Source organism: Chelon labrosus (genome assembly GCF_963514085.1).
Source record: "Chelon labrosus genome assembly, chromosome: 16".
Classification (NCBI taxonomy): domain Eukaryota; kingdom Metazoa; phylum Chordata; class Actinopteri; order Mugiliformes; family Mugilidae; genus Chelon; species Chelon labrosus.
The window spans coordinates 8,842,224-8,860,844 of NC_140349.1; the positions used below are offsets into that span (position 1 = coordinate 8,842,224).

Genomic DNA, 18,621 nt, shown 5'->3' on the forward strand with positions numbered 1-18,621 from the left:
TGTTTTTTTTTTGGCTTCCACGTCACACTGAGGAAACACAAAAACTGGACGAACCTCATTCTTGCACGTTGCTTCTCTAAGTTGAAATCTTCTCATTGTTTCTTGGCAGTCTCACTTGAATGAGAGACGTATAAAGACCTTTAAGTAATCTGTTGTTACACGGTTCAACTGACCTTTTAATAATAGCCGCAAGAACAATGAACAACTTATGGAAAGCAGTGATTGTCCTGAGTGCCGCCATCGCAGCAGGTGAGTGAGAGAAAAAAAACAAATACAATGCCAATTTCATAAAACTCATCAGTTGACCAACCAAAAAAGTTAATGCAGAGATTATTAACCAAATAAGGTCTTTAATGCTCAAATCTTTCATATTTAAACATGTGTTTTTAGTTATCATTTGATATCTGGGTCCTTTTTCTTGTGTTTGTCTCACATTGGAGAACAATGGTTAGTGTGATTATACCTAATGCTGCTGCTCATTACTTGGGACAAACAAAGATAAAAACTAGAGTAATCTACATAATGGGCGGCACAGTGGAGAGGTGGTTAGCACTGATGCCTCACAGCAAGAAGGTCACCGGTTCAAATCCATCCTTTCTGTGTGGAGTTTGCATGTTCTCCCTGTGTCTGCGTGGGTTCTCTCCGGGTACTCTGGCTTCCTCCCACCATCCAAAGACATGCTCATTAGGTTAATTGGTGATTCTAAATTGGCCATAGGTTTGAATGTGAGTGTGAATGGTTGTTAGCCCTGCGATGGACTGGCGACCTGTCCAGGGTGTACTCCTGCCTCTCACCCGATGACAGCTGGGATAGGCTCCAGCAGTCCCGCGACCCTTAACAGGAATAACCGGGTATAGAAAATGAATGAATGAATGAATGAATAATCTATATAATGGCTTATGACCAAGTCTCTTACTGCAATGACGCTTAATTACGTTCAGTCATTCTATTAGCCATCACTAATATTTATCACAATCTGTGTTTTCCAAACTTATTATTTAAACTTATTCAAATGAGTCTACAGTATAATACGTGTGAAGTACTAAATCCAGCTTAAGAACGCAGTAAAGAAGAGAAAATGAAGGAAAATTAAGGTATAATACGCACGTAGTATATATCTACCTATATATATATATATTTGCACTTGACTTTAAAGTTGTGTGGGAATTTTTATGTACAGCAGTCGTATATTTGCACTTGAACGTTTGTATTTGATGCCACTAAATGCTATGTCTGCGCTGCATTTCAGAAACACTTCACTACTTTTTGTTCTCTTAAATGTTACAGACACGGTAACGTTTAAAATCATTTTGCAGACTTAACATATGTGCAGCTTATAAAAGCGATGAGTCGTTATAGATTTTAACGCCATGGTGATTCCACGGAAATATTATTATACCATTGTTGTTATTATTGTGAAGAAAGTATCTATCTATCTATCTATCTATCCACACACACATATTTGTATGTATTCCAAGTATACCAGTCTGAACCGATCAAGTGTTCTGCCACCTGACCTGTCTTTTATTTCTTTTCACTGAACAGCACAAAGCCTGACCTGCCGCCAGTGTCCTATTGGTATATTTGGGACATGCCTGTTTGGAAGTGATGTCACTTGCAACAATGCAACAGAGAGCTGCTACTCCGGAGAAGCCCGTAAGAAAACCACCACTTTAACATTGTCAAAATATAAAGATGAAGAGAAATGTCACCAATGAAGAATGAAACTTAGGGAATATGTAAATATAGAGGAAAGATGCTTCAGAATGACCAAAGTTTTGCGAAATAGAAAATATTTAATGTGTAAGGTTTGTAGTGAATGGTGAAACTAAAAAAGGAGAGTCACAGCCAGTAAGCACAGACAAATATTAATTCAGTTTATTCCAAGTTTTCCCTACAGAGAACAACCAGTGTGTCGTTAGGCTGTCTCATTTATACTGTGAGAGGAAACACAGAGGTTAAATTCAGTGACTGATGGATTTAATGCTGTCACAGTATTGGTCTCTGTGTTAAATGTTACTAACCAATGAAATGTGTGATTAATAGCTACCCAGCAGCGGCTTTTTTAGCCATGAGCCAACTAGCAGGTTGATCCAGTTATGCTAAAAAACATCGTCCCATGATGAAATTCTCCAGATCTGCACAAGGCCTCTTTGTTAACAATGAGACACAAAAGATATGCCAGTAGCTATTGTACACACTGTTCAAAAATAGGTACGTCATGTTGGTACGAGCAAACACTTGATTAGAATCTTATCTCATGAAACTGTGCCAGTAGTAAGGATTTTACATCATTAAACATCACCATTTTACTTAAGCACATTGATTTTTTTCATTGACAATTGTACAAAATAATTCTTATAATTTATCTCTGACAAATATATAACGCATGTACAAGACTTGGCCAACATTACAAGCTAATTTCATATGCTAAGTTTAAAATTAGCATGGCATTAGCTAGCACAATGCTAGCTCAATTACATTGACTAATTACAATAAACTAATTAGCAAATCAAACATAATCAGTCAATCAATCAGTCAAGTTGTGGGAGTACAGATATATCACCAAAGGCAGGACGAGGGACATGTTTATTTTATGCTGCCTTCAAATGCAGTCATGTTTACTGAGTGAATGAACGGCTAAGAGGACATTTTTTATGTGTTAGATAGTTTTCTTTTCAAAAATGGTAAGTTCATGTATCGTCATGAAGGGTTTGTTGATTTTTCTAACTGCTTTTCGTGCATTAAATTACCAGGCCGTTAGCTTGCTAAGTGTTGCTAAGGCTCCGTGGCTTCTAGACGGCAACCGTTGCCTAGCAGCGATGTTCTCACAATTTAGGGCCGACGTCGTCACTTGAACGTCAAACGTTTTGTGCACCTCTCATGTCGTAATCACAGGCTCACGGTTTCCATTTGAAGGCAGCAGTATACTTACAGTAATGTTTAAACTAAACGGTGGATTTAACTTCTCTCTTTCTTTAGCTAGTGACTATGGCATGAGCAGGGTAATACCCACCGCACTGTTCATTAATTCCTGATAATGGACACCTCTTGGGTTAATGTTTACTATAAGAGAACAAATAAATGTAAAAGGTTTGTTTCTTATCTTTTTCTGTGGTTATAAACAGAATAACGCCCTTTAAGGTGTCCATTACCAGAAATTAATGGTCCTCGCCTTAGTAGGCTATTGTTCATTAATTTCTGATAATGGACACCGCATCAGTCATTAAGCTTTATATAATACACTAAATACTTATAAATACTTATACTTATTGAAAAACAACAACAACTGGGAATTGACCATAGTATAGGTTCAATTATTCCCATTGAGGTGTTCACTATCAGAAATGAATGGTCCTGTCCTCTGTGCCATTCACTAATTGAACAAAAACATTTTCTTTATTATCTGTTTTAGAGTTCAACGCTACGAGCTCGTTCACCCTGCACATCCGTGGCTGCCTGGACAATGACCTGTGTGGGAGGACGCTGACTGGCAGCCTCCTGGGCGCTGGCTACACCACCTCTTTCACGTGTTGCACCACAAACCTGTGTAACGGGGCAACTTCCATCCAGCTCCCTCTGACCGTGGCCCTCTGCGCCGCCCTCTTGTCCTCCCTGTGGGGCTTCTGGGAGTTTTAGCTCCACATGATTGGCCTCATTTTCCCCCGAGAGGATTTTAAGACGACTGTCTGCGCTGCTTCTTAAATTAATCAACATTTAAACATCTTTTTGTGATTCTTCTTACTTTTGTTGAAATTAAGTGATAATTTAAACAAACAGTATCGCTGTTACCTGGGTTCCTACCTTCTGTCATCTTAAAATAAATAAAACAGATTAACAACCGCACTCAGAATTTATTTTAAATTTATGGGAATTCAGTCAGACTTGATCGATTTTATGTGAAGCGGGTATATTTACGGTCAATCCAGTACTTTAGACCACGTGTACATTTATCCAGGACTGATCTTAGGCCAACAAAATAAACATGAAAGCAGAGATTTTAGCATTTTAGCAAATATTTTAATTCCTGGTGGCATAAGAGAGATTCAAAACAGATCTGTGTGAAACTGGAGGTTTTTCCTGCGACAATTGCTGAAGAAAAATCTGGTATTAGTAAAACAACAACAAGGTTGATTTTCACTTGTACGACTAAAGTTTAAAAAAAAACAACACATTTCGAGGTTACTCTAATATAAAACTGAAGTATTGTTTAGCCAGTTACTGCTTATTGACAGAAACACCTGATATTTACAGCTTACAGAGAGCTGGTTGGTTTCAAGGCAGCCTTAGGAAATAAAAAAGTCGCCATGTAATTGGGGTCAACAGTTAATTTAATCTTGTGTCACACAGAAAAACTGAGGCCTTGCACTATAATTAGTTGGCTAAAAAAACATCTATCACGTTGACAGTCAGGTATGTGTGAATGATGTCTTGCCAGGGACAGCAGGTGAGCTTGTTGCAACACGCAGGTGTGTTTTGTAAGGACGATCTGTTCTGATTCAGTCGCACATGTTGAGCTTGCAACACTGCTACAGAGAGAATACTGTTTATGATCTGCCTGCAAGTCATTTAAAAAAATCAAGGATGCCCTCTGGTGCCTGGGCAGTAGGAGCACAGCAGACAGGCCACAACCAGATTAGTCTAACCTTTTTTATTTCTTCTTTATTAGCTGCTAGCAAAAAAAAAAAAAAAAAAAGGATTTATAATACATTTTTGTTGTTTCTATCTGCGATTGAAGGCAGGTCACGGGGGGACATTAAACCTCTTGCTGGGTTAAACAGATTAAACAATGCTGCAACCATCCGCTGGAAGTTGTCCAAGGACTCCAGGAGGTAACCAGATCCCAGTTTGGGCCTCCATGACAGGAAACACACTGTCTCTGGATTAAAGCTTTGACTTACAGTGTTACGTGATCATTACACGACAAAACCAGCCAGACTTCCCGTGGTGGACTTTCAATTACAGTTTCAAGTTAAAACCAGTTCATCACGAGTTTTATTTTTAAACCTTTGACAGCAACTAAACAAAGCTCAATGTCTCCCTCTACTGGCGATTTATTATCACTACAACAGCACATTTTGCCGTCAACAGAACATACTCTTATACGTTTGTTGGAAACCTGCAAAAAGACCATAAATGTACAAAAGAAAGAGCCATTATGACACAAAAAGCATCCACAAAGAGATTTTGTTGAACTAGAACTGATGCATCTGACAGCAAATAGACAACAAAGCATCAATGTAAGATTAAAACATGAAGAACAACACCAGCAATATGCAAACCAACCAAAACTGACCCTATGTCAGGAAAAATTACCTCAGAAGGACTGAATGGTTTAAAATGAGATGCAAATCAGCTTCAGTGAGACACAAAAGCTTCACTGGGGCATGCACCAAAATTGTAATTGACCAGAGAGGATGCAAACTGACCAAAGAACCAGAAAAAGAGACAAAAGAATGTGCAAAACTGGCAAAACTGCAAAGTAACAGCAATAATTATGACATTTACAGAGAAACAACCCTATAAACTTTACATATGTGTGGCTAAAATGTGAGAAATCCATGCTCTTAACATGACAATAAACTGAATATTTAAGACCAAACAAGACATCTGAACATGTGTCTGAAGAAAAGTAGAATTTTTCTGTCACTTTAGAGACAACATGACTAGTCCAATAAATGGAAAAATAACCAAAAAGCAAAAGTATGCAAAGAGATTCAAACCACATCCGTGTGCTGATTGTAATTTCCATATGAGAACAGAGGCTTTATTACAAATCAGTGCTCATCTGACGGCGCCTCATCACTGCCTCCCAGAGTTCAAGCGGAAGACATCTCACCATCAGCTGCTGATGCAACTGCTGCAAAGACGTTTTGAGGGAGGTGACAAAAGGTGAAGCGGTGGCATCTGTTTGCGCTCTGACTCATAGAAGGAGGAGCGGTGATGGAGACACCGCTCCTCCAACATCATACAGTGGAATACAATATCCCATGTGGTTTGATTTTGGTGGGGTAATTATTTTATTTTCAGCAGGATGAGTGAAAGACCTCCAGGCTCTGAGCAAGAAGAGAAATGCTTCAGTCGACAAGTTCTCCACAATGGCATGAGCCGACAAGTGCTCAGCATGTGTCCTTTTAATACGCTTGGAAAGGGTCAGTCAAGGCAAAGCAGTGGCCTCTATTTTTACTTTTATACTTTAGATGTCTTTATTGCTTGCTGTCCTATAAAACAGAGGACACTAGAGACAGCAGCAGTTTAAGTACAGGAGGTGGAAACAAACTAAAATCCCCACTGTAGGTCTAATTTAAGCTACAGGTGCCCCCTGTTTACTGACAACAACGAAGCTTTCCTTAGATACTCAGTGTGGTTATGTTTCTTAAATAAATAAACCAGGTTTAATGTGCTTTCCCTCCTGCTCTCACTTCTTTTCCTTCCTCTTCTTTCCTACGCGCCTCTCGGCCCTGAACGCCACTTTGATTCGCTGAGCGCTCAGGCCGTTACGCACCACCAGGAAATGGACGAGCTGAGACGACGACGACGACGATGATGATGATGATGAGGATGAGCGTGTAGGAGGCAGGCGGACAGCAGAACAGGGAGGAGAAAGCACCAACAGGCAGCGACAACTTTCAGCACTGTGAGGTTTGTGGCTTTGCACGTTTAAAATCACCATCAAATTCAACTTTTGGAGCTCCCAGCGCGTAAAGCTTCGCGTTGCGTGTCGTTTCCGGCGCTCGGGTAGCGGCTACAGTGTGTCATTTGTCACTTTAGTTTGTGGGATTTATAGCGGAAGATGGGCTTGGCTGCAAGCGACGCGCACACTCGCCTCCTTTCTCGTTCAGAAAAGTTTGTGCGTAACAGTGCGCCATTTGTTCTTTTTCCCTAAAACGTGTTCTCATTTCTTCTACAGAGGGTTTTGTGCAGCATCAAGTGAAGATGAGCGACGCAAATCAGCCCCGAGTTGAGCTTTTTGTGAAGGTAAGCGGCTGAATGAGGAGGAAAAAAAAAAAAAGAAGAAGAAGAGAAAAGAAAAGCATCACGCCCAGAAAGTGACGCTGGCGCGGCGACATTATGTGGCAGGAGTTTATTTAACTTTTTCTAATCTCATCTCTCCCTTATTCTCGGCGTGTTTACCATCTGATATCTTATCACCTTTTTTTGTTTTTTAAACGGGACTCAAAGTCACCTTTTAGGTCATAATATTCATGTCAGCCGGACCACCGCCTCTGCTGACTCACCGGGCTTATAACCTACAGTAATCTAATTAAATGCACATTAAGATAATCTGCATTTAGTATGTTGACCCGGCTGGCTAATCCCATTTTCTTTGAGCCAAAAACATGCTCTAATATTAACCAGTATGAGTTCCCCCCACACATAATGATTCCTCTGTATGAACATGTGCGCCAACCCTCCACTTTTTCTTTTTTTCCCCCCCTCTTCAGGGGTGAAAGATGCTGTTGTAACTTCACTAAATCCTGGTTTCTTGTCAGCCTCTTCCATTATATACGTTTAACTAACGCTCTGTGTGTCTGTAGCTTCAAATGGACTGATCCTAAAGGAAATCCTGGTGTAATTTACATGAAATATGATGTGTGAGATCATTTCCTGAGCAGGCTACAAGCTCTACTGAGAGGTTGAAATGAAAGTGCTGCATCCGAGGGCGCTCATTTAATTAAACATTTGCTCAATAAACCATTTAGAAATGTCTAGAAATAGATTTTTTGCTCAGTAATAATCCAAGCCCCCCTGCCGTGACCTTCACAGGACACGCGGTAACAGAAGATGAATGAATGAATGAATAATCCAAGGGGAATAATAACGAGAATAATTGTTCATTGCATCCTTTGATCAACTAATTTCTTCAGCTCACTGCATTTTTTTTTTTTTAGAGAATGACAGGAAGGGAACTGCGTTAAAGCTGAGAAGAGTTGGTTTTTATTACTCACTTTAAAGCTCATTTTCATTTTTTATTTGTTGCCTTCCTTCCTCCAGAGCTCTGCCGGAGGTTACAGAGAGTTTAAGTTTATCACGTATTTATTTTCACTTCCTAAAAAAAAAGGAAATCCAGCTAAAATCTGCAGAAACATTCACAATCCACTGCAATCTCACTGTGCTGCTGTGTTCAGAAAGATGAACCCTATACACATGATAAACTCCTCGAAGTAGATGCTTTTATTCCTCACGTATTATGATAAACTCGGTATCATTGCAGTTTAGACTGGTTTGAACACGTTTGTTTGCGGGGAAGTGGGATCTTCTGAAAGTTTACGGACAAAATATTTTACTAGTTTGACTCTGTTGCTGTTTCCCAGGCAGGAAGCGACGGTCAGAGCATCGGCAACTGTCCTTTCTCCCAGCGTCTCTTCATGGTGTTGTGGCTCAAAGGGGTCACCTTCGACGTCACCACCGTGGACATGAAGAGGTGAAAACCCTGATCTTTAAACGTTTGTGCTTTCTGTCGCCCACTTTAAAGAGTATCCGCCTCTTTTAATGCGCTGAGGCTTTTCATTCAGATATTAGATGTTAGAAGATATAAGGTTTGATTTAATTAGTCATTTCCTGTGATTTGATATGCTTTCCACACAGTTTTTCTCCATTTTCTTCCGTCCGCATCCTGCTTTCTGACTCATTCGTTCCTCCATCCGTCTTTTCTGACTTTTTCCTTCCACCTACAGGAAGCCAGAAATCTTGAAGGATCTGGCACCGGGGGCTCAGCCTCCCTTCCTGTTGTACGGGAGCGAGGTGAAAACCGACACCAACAAGATCGAGGAGTTCCTGGAGGAAAATCTCAGCCCTCCAAAGTAACCACTTAATTATTTTAATAACGTTGTCTGTTAGAGTTGAATTTGAGCTTCAGCTTGTTAAATGTTAGGATGTGCTGCTTTTTCTCCCCGTTTATGCTAAAAAAATATGTTTGTTTGACTATAATAGTCTGCCTCTGTGGACTTTGGATCCATTTAGCGAGCCTTGTTTGCTGTTTTGTAGCCTGATGACGACCATAGCAGTAGTTTTAGCTGCACGCTGTCTTCAAGGTGCAAAATTTAGTGTCGTCCTCGTCAGATATGAATAAACGACCTCAAATTTGACTTTAGCGGACGTCACCCTGACCACGTATTAAAATATCCTTCCACTGGTGATGTAATGTGCGTCTAAGTTACACCCTGACACATTTTGAAGAACAGACATAAATAGACTGATCATGAACGTCAGTTGCAGCTATGCTTGTCCTTACTTCCTCCTGTTTAGACGTCTTGCAGTTTTTAATCCATACTTGGTTTGTGAAGTACATTCATATGAGTTTTTTTTTTCATCATTGACGTCTGCGTTGTTTAGATATCCCCGTCTGGCTGCTCGTAACCCAGAGTCCAACACGGCCGGCATGGACGTCTTCTCCAAGTTCTCCGCTTACGTCAAGAACTCGAACCCTCAGACCAATGAAAGTAAGGAGTCTTAAACAATTAAGTATAAGTCATTGTTCCAGTCAGACTTATTTTTTTGGTGTTTTTTCTCCTATCAGATGCAGCAGGATTACTCTTGTCTGCTACTTCTGTCTGTTCCAGCAGGGAGCGTCTGTTAATAACATTATGGTCTGAGTGTTAAGAGGCCACCTGCTGCTCTGTGCCCTCTGATCTCGTTGCTGCGCTGCTAATTGACAATAGTGCATCTGCCCCTTCAGCTTTAATCACACATTGTTCTCGCACACGTGCTCAGATCTGGAGAAGGGCCTGCTGAAGGCTCTGAAGAAGCTGGACGACTACCTCGGCTCCCCACTTCCTGACGAGATTGACGAGAATAGCGCCGATGAGGTCACTTCCTCTTCCCGCCCCTTCCTGGACGGCCAAGACCTGACTCTGGCTGACTGCAACTTGCTGCCTAAGCTCCACATTGTGAAGGTATCCTGTGTTTTAAAGTAGCGCAGCATGATGAGGTTATGACTTCTTGATCATGTCTCTCAAACTATTTTTTCATTTTTTCCAGGTGGTGTGTTTGAAATACAGAAACTTCATCATCCCTCAGTCTCTGACGAACCTCTGGAGGTACCTGAACGCAGCGTACGACAGGGAGGAGTTCTCCTCCACCTGCCCGATCGATGAGGAGATCCACATCGCCTACTCCTCTGTAGCTAAAGCTCTCAAGTAGGAGGAGAATGGTGGGGTGGGATGGGGAGGGGGGCTATATATCATCAATATATGAGCAGAACGACAAACAAAAGCACAAAAACAGATAAAAAAAAAATACCTTTGAACGTTTTATCTGCAAGCAACACGGCCGATCTGTTTCTCTGATGTTTTTTTGCAAACCTATGTTATAGGGTTGATTTAGTTCATTGCCAGACTACACAACAAGAGGTTTGTAGTTTTCCTCACCTGAAACTGGATTGGTTTCCGCCAGTAGGAGAACCAGGAAGCTTAGGAGTCAGATAAGCTGATGCGAAAACAAACACATGCACAAAAGAAAACATTAATCCGTGTTTAAATTTATTTTCCCGACGAAGAAGAGATGAATGAACGTCTGTTGACTCGTCGATCATGTTGCTTGCAGGAACGTTTTTCACACATCTTTTTTAACGACAGCCTTGCTGGTGTACAGTTTCACCATCGGTAGACACACGGAAGCTTTTTGTTCCACTATACTTCGTGACGTCCTGACGGTTTGGGAGGTAATTTTTAACAAGACACAAAGCTGCCTACCAGATTGAGTTTTCACTTGTACCCTGCGAGCCTCACACGGGGCTGATTCAACTCTTATTTCTTCTGGTTAAGGAAATGGTATTTGCATAACAGCGCCGGCTCACCTGCCAAAGAGTCTTTTGTGGTTTGTCTGTTATTACAGAGGTTTCACATTGACTTTTCTTTCATTTCTGATGGAACAAGGCCTTTTACAGTAAATAATACAATTATTATTTTTTTTAAAGCCAACGTTTTTTTTTCCATTATTGTCTGTAGTGCACCTCAGAGAGGAAGGGGGTGCAGGCTGAGTCTCATTGTAGGGAGGCAAAGCTGAGAACAGTTACAGACAGGAAACTGTTTCAATAGACACGGGCTTCCTCTTTCTGTGCTCCCACAGCAGGCGTGAAGGATTATTCGAGATTACCAAGCTTGTACGTGATCCGCTGTGAGGGCCGCTTGCCAACAATTTATTTAGTTCTGTTCATCATGTATAGAAAGGAGGCTGTGAGTGCATTGTTGAAGCGACTATGCATGAAGAGATAAAGCTCTACATCTGCCTCCTCCTGCAGCCCATCCAAGGCCCACTATGTCACATTCATGATTGGGGGGAGGAAAAAAAAGCAGGAAGTTTAGTGTAAACATCAGCAATGTTTAAACTGAAAATAGCTTACACGGGTTCTCTTATAGTTTGTTGATAGTTCATTAAAGAATAAGGCCGGGATCCTTTTATATTTTACTTATTGTCAATAAATCCCATGAAAACAGGGAGACTTTAACCCGTCTGCGCCCAAAACAACCCAAAACACAAAGCCATTTTAGGTTTAAGTGAAGGAATTAATTTAAAGTAAAGGCTTAATATTTCCAAAAGCAACTGGGAAGTCAGTAAACTCAAAACAGGTGTAAACAGTGCATTTAGTTCTATGTTTAGCTGTGGATTAATACACATTTAGAGTTGAGTCTAGAAAAATGTCTTTTAATGTCAATTAGCAAATGTTAATATGCTAAGGAATAGGGCTAATGTTACACCTGCTACATGTTAGCCGGTCGATGTTAGCATTTAGCTCAAGTACAGACTCATTAGCGTGGCGGGAAGTCTGTTAGGGATACCTTTCATACCAATAACACTTCTTTTAAACCGGTAAAAGAAGTCAGTCATAAATGTTATGTTTTGAACGACTGAATCGTAATGAAACTAGCGAGCTAGCGCCAGAAGCTAGCGCTAGCATAAACTAAAAAGGATTTGTAAAAACATTTCTACTGTTTGTTGCCGTTATAAAATGGTAACGCAAAGGATCCAAACAATTTTATGCCACGTTGTGACTATAAAACTGTTTCTACACCTTTTTATTGACATGATTTTCAGTTGCCATGACTTTTACGCTACAAAAACTTTGCATTGGCTTGGCTCTGAAATCAGTCCTCGTCACATTCCTGATACTTGTTGGTGTTTTCATGGGACTTGTTGACATTAAAAATATATTATTACCAGTCTTATCCTTTAAAGGCCCTTAGAGATGTAAGACTGACACTTCACTGTCCACGCCTGGAAGTCTTAGTCTGAACTTTCTATCACTTGAAACTAGAACTAATTATCATAATAACTCGTTATACTGTAGTATCAGCTTGTGTGGAATATCTTATTAATTGCAAGGCACTATGCAAGTTAACATTTATTGAGGACTTCTTGTTGTGTCTCTCAGATCAGTGTGAAGGAAAAAAAAAACCTAAGTGCAATTTAAAAGGATTTTTAAAAAAAAAGACAATCTTGTACACAAGAGTTAGATTATATGGGAGAAAAATCGTGTGTGAGCAAATTGTGTTTTTCTACGGAAATCAGTTGAATCCTGGATGAACTGCTCGGTGTTGATCAAAGATGATATATTTTTACTTGACTGAATTGTTGTGGATTTTATCTGTTTTTGGAAGTGGACCAATATGTTTCAAAGGGAAGGAGTCTGAATAATTTCAGTGATAATGTGTTGTAGTATTTCTTTTCTCCAAGTAAATGGGAAAGTTTTGTTCACTTTTTAACTGTAGGACTTGATCCAGTTTCAGGGACCATTTAACATATTAAACACATTTTCACTTCACTGTTTTTTAAAAATCTCTTACTCATATTGAGCTTTGATCTTTGTTTCTTAGCCCTTTGCATTTCCCTACAAAATATTTTAGCCTTTATTTTATCTATCATGTAGTAAAAGAAAACAAGCAGTTGCACTTCAAAGTCCACAGGATCGAAACAGTGTTGTGGACAATAAACCAGTAAATCGACATCGAAGACAAACTAATGGCACTGCTGAAATGTATTTTGTACTTAAATGACACATTTATAAATGGTCTAATAAAATATCTTGACAATAAATCAGTCTTTGACAGATGTGTTTTTATTCTTTAAACCTTTTCATCGAGTGTTTCCGTGTTGATGTGTTCACGAAGACGGCGTACAAAACGGCAAACAATTTCTACTCTAATAGAAGCAGTTAAACATTAACATCAACATGTGTATATAAACTAGAGCACCACTGGCGAGCATAATACTGAGAAGGCCTTTCCATAATTTTATTAGTACGGACACTGTTAAAAATAATATTTTTTCTGACTATATTTTACTTGAATTTTGCATCTTTTTAAGCCATAAAGATCCACAACCCAAAATGAAGCTCAAAAAGTAATTATTTTGATTAGAACAAAAAGCAGTGTTATGTGGTAAGTGGCCTTTTGGACATGTTCCCGGTTAATTCCCTCTAAAAACAGAAATTCTCTAAACATTGAGACCCTCGTGTTGCAGTGATTGTACTTTCTATGCGTTGTTTTTTCCCCCCAGACAGTCTCTCTCTCTCTTGATTTGGCCTCTGCTGCTCAGGCCAGCAGGAGGGTGATTGCAGGCAGGAAGCAGAGCGCCATTCCTCCCCAGCTGAGGGCAGCAACCGGCACGGCCCCGTTACACAGGTCTGTGTCGCAGCAGATGTTGGTGTAGTTGAAGAATATGCCCGTTGTGTACTTCTGTCCGCTCAGGCCACACTGGGAGGTGATGGCACAGCTCTTCTCGTACATTGTCAGTTGTAGTGCACCTTTGAGGGCAGAGGTAGCGTGCAAGGATGAACATATAATGGAAAATATTGCTTTATCTGTCGGTTATAAAACACTTTTGTGCTTAATTTTAGGCTGAAAAAACACAAAACTCATGAATGGAACAGTAAATATGTAGGCTATATTGTCACTTTGATATTAAATACACATTAAAATACACTTTATTTGACACTACAGTGCCTTCAATAGTTCTCATATTTGCCTTAGCAGCATAATCACAACTGTCAACTGTCTTCTTTCCACCAGTCCAAGTTAATCATATTCCTTTGTTTATTTTACTTAAGAATTGACTTGACTCTTTACATCAGTTCCAGCAACATAAAATCAGATTAATTATTTTCATTTATTATTAGTTTTTATATATTATTTAAAGGACTGGATTGTGGGTTTAGGTTTAGTGCCATCTTGTGGTGAGGTTGCAGATTACAGCCCTGTGAACTCCCTTCCCTCAAACCTTCCTTTCCATCCATCCATTTTTACTTATATCAGGGCATAAAGATGAAACCTCAAATATGGAAAATATTTTTCCACTGAAGAGCAAATCTCTGCTTGATTTTTTTTCAGTTACCACATTGCACACCTGACGTCAGGGTCCAGTAATTTCCATGACAGATGATGCATGCTGCTCGCACTGACAACAATATTCCTGAGGATTTTATCCTCTGATGTGGTGAGACACACCGAATGTTTTTGCCCCACCCATGGGGCCCAGAGAATTATTTTTAGATCATAATTTGATGGCAAAGCAGGCAGCAATGTACTGAGAACCGGCCTGATGAGATATGGTGGTGAGGTCTGATCCGTTGACTCATTCTTTTGTTTGCTTTTACAAAGAGAAAAGATCAGGGCCTTTTATTTTATTGCCTGTAGCAGACATCAGACGGAGCAGTCTGCATATATAACACCATTATATTTAGTGGTTAGCTCTGAAAGAAGGTATCTGTCTAAGGGCGTAGGACTTAAAATATATTAATGATTCTAAAGTTATGATCTATAAATAACAGATTAAAGCACAAATACATACACACTGTTCCCAGACAATGAGGCTTTGTTTGCCAGTTCAATAATTTAATAAACCCTGTCACACGGACACACAGATCTGGATCTGGATCTTACCTCGTGTTCCTGTCGCTATACTTGAGAGGCAGCGCTGGCCGGCTGGACACTCCTGACGATACTTGAGGCAGTCCATAGGAGAGATGGCCGGAAAAAAGCAGGTGTAACAGGTCAAAGAGGCTGAGGGACACAATGGCATAATATTAAATAACGTAGTGTCAATAGAGTACCGTTAATGTTGAAATTATGACACTGATACGAACAAAAACAGTTTAAATATCTGACATTATATGTTACTGTAGCAGAACTGATCATTTAGCTCTTAAAGAAGATGTGTTGGAAAATAAACTGCTTCTTGGAATATAGATTCTTTCTAAATGACGTCAGATTGTTTTCTGTGCTGGAGCTGCGTTCAGCCAACATAAACACTGACACTGACTGTTTTTTCTATGAGAAGGTAACATTGTTTATTGATGGAGGTAAGAAAAAGAAAAGGCCATAGCTGTTCACGTTCTCCTTGTCAAAATACAAGCCTGTTGTAGATTCACATGATTCTGACCTTATTTGTAAAAGAAAGACTTAACCACATAATTCAATTGTAAAATTGTAAACTATCTTTAAATAATGTGAATACATGTGTAGTAATTCACATTAGTCTTATATAACAAATAGTTGAGTTAATCAAATCAACCCATCCCCATTCACTGTCTTTTTAGTACAGAATTCCCTCTTTGTGTTTCCTGATTTTAGCCTGATTATACAGTATAAACAGGATATTTTAAACTAGCTGTGGGAGATAGACTATATTGAAGTGTCCCGTTAACTTTGGTTGAGCTTTGTTAGACATTTCTGCACAGATCAGCCTCTGTGGATTTTTCTCGCCACACTTCATAGTTGAAGCTCATTGTTTAATGCCCAGTATGAACAGAAAGGAACATTAAAGCAAATAATTTAAAGCAGTATTGGTGGTTATGCTTGAAAATGTGAAGCTATACTTAAATAAAAGGAAAACATTTTCTAAAATCTGATTAAACTAAAACTTTTTTACATACCTGCCAAAGGGAGACAACACAGGAATAGAACTAAAATTTGAGGACGAGGCATGATGCTTCCTTAAAAGTCCTTAAAAGTCCCTAAAAGTCCGTCAAGCAACTTTCCAAGCTGGGTTGTACTAAAGAAATCCCTTCCCAGGATCTTCTAAATGCTTAATCTGAAGCGTCCCACAACTCATTCCCAAATTAAATTCCTCTTTATGTCTTGCTGACCTCCCTCTGTATTTTCATTGATCTGATAAAAGGTGTCTCCTTCAGTGTGATATATATCGGCAGTATACGCGGGTCACCTGAGTTTTTCTTACTCGTCGTCTCTTTGGACAGTCTCCTCCCTGAAATATCTAATTTAATTTAAGGTAATTGTGAACGGCTGACATGGTTACGAGCGGACTAAATGAAGGCTTATGTTCATGTTGATATGAAGCTCGGTGAGCCTGGACTAAAAACTTTACCCGTGGGTTTATAGAGTAATTGAACAGATAACAAGGTACAGTTCAGGTTGAAGTGAGAGTCCAGATCAAAGTCAGTGATATCTCTGTAAATTTAAGCATTTAATGACATGAAAGGTTTACAATTTTATGATTACATACATGAGGCTGCAATGTGCTTCAATGCTTAGGCATCAGACTGCCTACACCGTCTTGCCTTCTTCCCATCCAGGTGCCATGTGTTTCCTAGGTAAGCAACTCACACGCACCTGGCCATCCTTGTGATGTAAAAGAAAATGGCATTCATCAGACCAGATCACATTCTTCCATTGCTCTGTGGTTGAGTTTTGAAACTTACATGACCATTGTAGGTGCTTTCGGGAGTGGACAGAGGTCAGCCTGAAACTTTTCTACTGGAACCTGCATCAGCATTTTCATCAAAGCTGCAGAAAATATGCTAAACGGAAAGCTATCCATAGCCTCACACATGTAAAAAAAAAACAATTTCGATCAGGACGAGCATGAACTTTTTCAGCAGCCTGAGCTGCAGTAGTTTCTGTTGGATCGGACCACATGGACCAGCATTTGCTCTTCGAGGGACCTGTGAGTTTTGGCCTCCCATTACCCTGCTACTGGATCACTGCTTTTCATTCATTGGACCACTTTACATTGGTACTGACCACTGCAGACTTTATACACCCCACAAGAGCTCCAGTTTTTGGAGACATAATTTAGCCGATGTCAAAGTCACTCAATTGCTTCCACTTCATTTTTCCTGCTGCTAACATCAACTATGAGGACAAAAATGTTTCTCTTGCTGCTTCATATATCCCACCCGCTAACAGTCGCCACAATAACCTAGATAATCAGTGTTATTCACTTTACCTTTCAGTGGTCATAATGATATGGCTGATTGTGTAATAGGGAAATATTAGGATTTTCTTTCTTATATGCTCAGAAAACTTCACAGAGTTTGGTTAGCGGCGGGCGAGTCAAAATAAAACGATGTATTTGCAGTGATGTTGAGAGAGAAAGATGGACACTGATACAGTCAGCACCGTGCAGAAAGACTCAGCAGATGAACAGAGGGAGAAAGTCAGCGTGTCAGAAACAGAAAGGCAGTGAGCTGGAGAGCGAGCCAGTTTAACTGAATTATCCTTCAGGGCGTAATAGGAGACGTGAGGGCAGCATGCAGGACGGTCTGCTGACAGCAGTCTTGTGATGGAGTGAGCCAACCGAGCTCAGACTGAATAAGCTGTTTACCGGTTGATTAATTGCACATCCACGAACCCCCTCTGAAAAAAAAAAAAAATCCCTGGGAATAATTACAGGTTTTCTTTCATTTCTCTGCGTTAAATGGTTTATGCAGAAATGTTCAACAGACTTCTATAATGTCATAAATGTCATAAAGAAATTATGACTTGTCATGCTCTTTGTAGTTGGATGTGTTTCTTGTTAAAGCAGGAGTTTTTTGAATGGAGTTTGGTGTGAGGGGTAGCTGCTCTTCTTTAAATGTTGTTTTTGAGTTTTTTATTCAAAAATGCGCACATATTGTGATAAGTAAGACTAAAACTAGGAGGTATTGCCTATTTTTGCTTTCAGAAATACGCATTTTAAATTTGCATGCAAGTTGCATCTTTTAGCATTTAAATATACAAAGCTAAAATGACAATTGAACTAGATTTACCAGCTTCAAAACTGCCCTAAGACAAGATCTGATCATTAGTCTACATCATTTATTCTAACTTAAGCATACTGTTGCTATTACTGTTTAAACTGAAGGATCTTATTTTTATTTTTATTTATTTATTTTTTTTACAGACGTGCGCTGATGCTGTGTTTGACGAGGATGTGTGCTGGCTGAAGGATTTTAGTGGACAGATGGTGTACTTTAATCCTGTCTGTGCCCTCTAAAGTACCTCCCATCCCGAATCCCTCCACATTTCCTTCCACTGTTGCATCCTCCTCACATTTTCTGCCTCTTTTTCACATCATTGAACATTTTTCTGTTGTTTTGTCACCGTCATCTCTGACTCCCTGCTGCTGCAGTAACTCCATCTAGTCACTAGAAGGAAATATTGTGCAGCCTCATGAGTCAAAACAAGCTTGTGCGTGTTTACATTTTTAAATAGCACTTATAAACACAATTCATGTTTTCTCCGGTGTCTGCAGAGGCAACCAGTTTATCCACCATCGTTTGACCCACTTTCCAGGAAAAGCCAGATTAATTTTTTTTATTTTTTTGCCGTGTTACGCAAACAGAAACAACAGGGACGGCTCAGTAATTCATCATATGTTCCTTAATCTATGATGACCTAAAAC

General features: G+C 39.7%; 3 protein-coding genes across 3 annotated transcripts; 2 read left to right on the plus strand and 1 right to left on the minus strand.

Moving 5' to 3' along the window:
* Window positions 1-93: 93 nt before the first annotated feature.
* On the plus strand, window positions 94-3,846 carry LOC311501877 (uncharacterized protein). Its single transcript, XM_084563925.1, has 3 exons — window positions 94-249; window positions 1,546-1,656; window positions 3,416-3,846. The coding sequence occupies exons 1-3, from the start codon at window positions 198-200 to the stop codon at window positions 3,637-3,639; spliced, it is 387 nt and encodes a 128-aa protein (XP_084420051.1). The 5' UTR covers window positions 94-197; the 3' UTR covers window positions 3,640-3,846.
* A 1,634-nt stretch (window positions 3,847-5,480) lies between these two features.
* Window positions 5,481-10,143, plus strand: clic1 (chloride intracellular channel 1; the record flags this gene model as incomplete). The annotated part of the gene is made up of 7 exons (XM_084563227.1): window positions 5,481-6,642; window positions 6,911-6,978; window positions 8,316-8,425; window positions 8,679-8,804; window positions 9,337-9,443; window positions 9,715-9,896; window positions 9,982-10,143. Exons 2-7 carry the CDS (start codon window positions 6,937-6,939, stop codon window positions 10,141-10,143), a joined length of 729 nt encoding a protein of 242 aa, XP_084419353.1. The 5' UTR covers window positions 5,481-6,642; window positions 6,911-6,936.
* A 19-nt stretch (window positions 10,144-10,162) lies between these two features.
* Window positions 10,163-16,295, minus strand: LOC311501421 (uncharacterized protein). The gene is made up of 3 exons (XM_084563228.1): window positions 15,872-16,295; window positions 14,880-14,999; window positions 10,163-13,744 (listed from the first exon to the last, which is right to left on the minus strand). Exons 1-3 carry the CDS (start codon window positions 15,921-15,923, stop codon window positions 13,533-13,535), a joined length of 384 nt encoding a protein of 127 aa, XP_084419354.1. The 5' UTR covers window positions 15,924-16,295; the 3' UTR covers window positions 10,163-13,532.
* Between the last annotated feature and the right edge of the window lie 2,326 nt (window positions 16,296-18,621).

Bases quoted from the DNA above. Each gene is read 5' to 3' on its own strand.
- LOC311501877 (XM_084563925.1), top strand. From the start codon at position 198: ATGAACAACTTATGGAAAGCAGTGATTGTCCTGAGTGCCGCCATCGCA. The intron at 250-1,545 runs GTGAGTGAGAGA...TTCACTGAACAG, and splicing joins GAGTGCCGCCATCGCAGCAG to CACAAAGCCTGACCTGCCGC. The intron at 1,657-3,415 runs GTAAGAAAACCA...TATCTGTTTTAG, and splicing joins CTGCTACTCCGGAGAAGCCC to AGTTCAACGCTACGAGCTCG.
- LOC311501421 (XM_084563228.1), bottom strand. From the start codon at position 15,923: ATGCCTCGTCCTCAAATTTTAGTTCTATTCCTGTGTTGTCTCCCTTTG. The intron at 15,000-15,871 runs GTATGTAAAAAA...TGTGTCCCTCAG, and splicing joins GTGTTGTCTCCCTTTGGCAG to CCTCTTTGACCTGTTACACC. The intron at 13,745-14,879 runs GTAAGATCCAGA...CTGCCCTCAAAG, and splicing joins TATAGCGACAGGAACACGAG to GTGCACTACAACTGACAATG.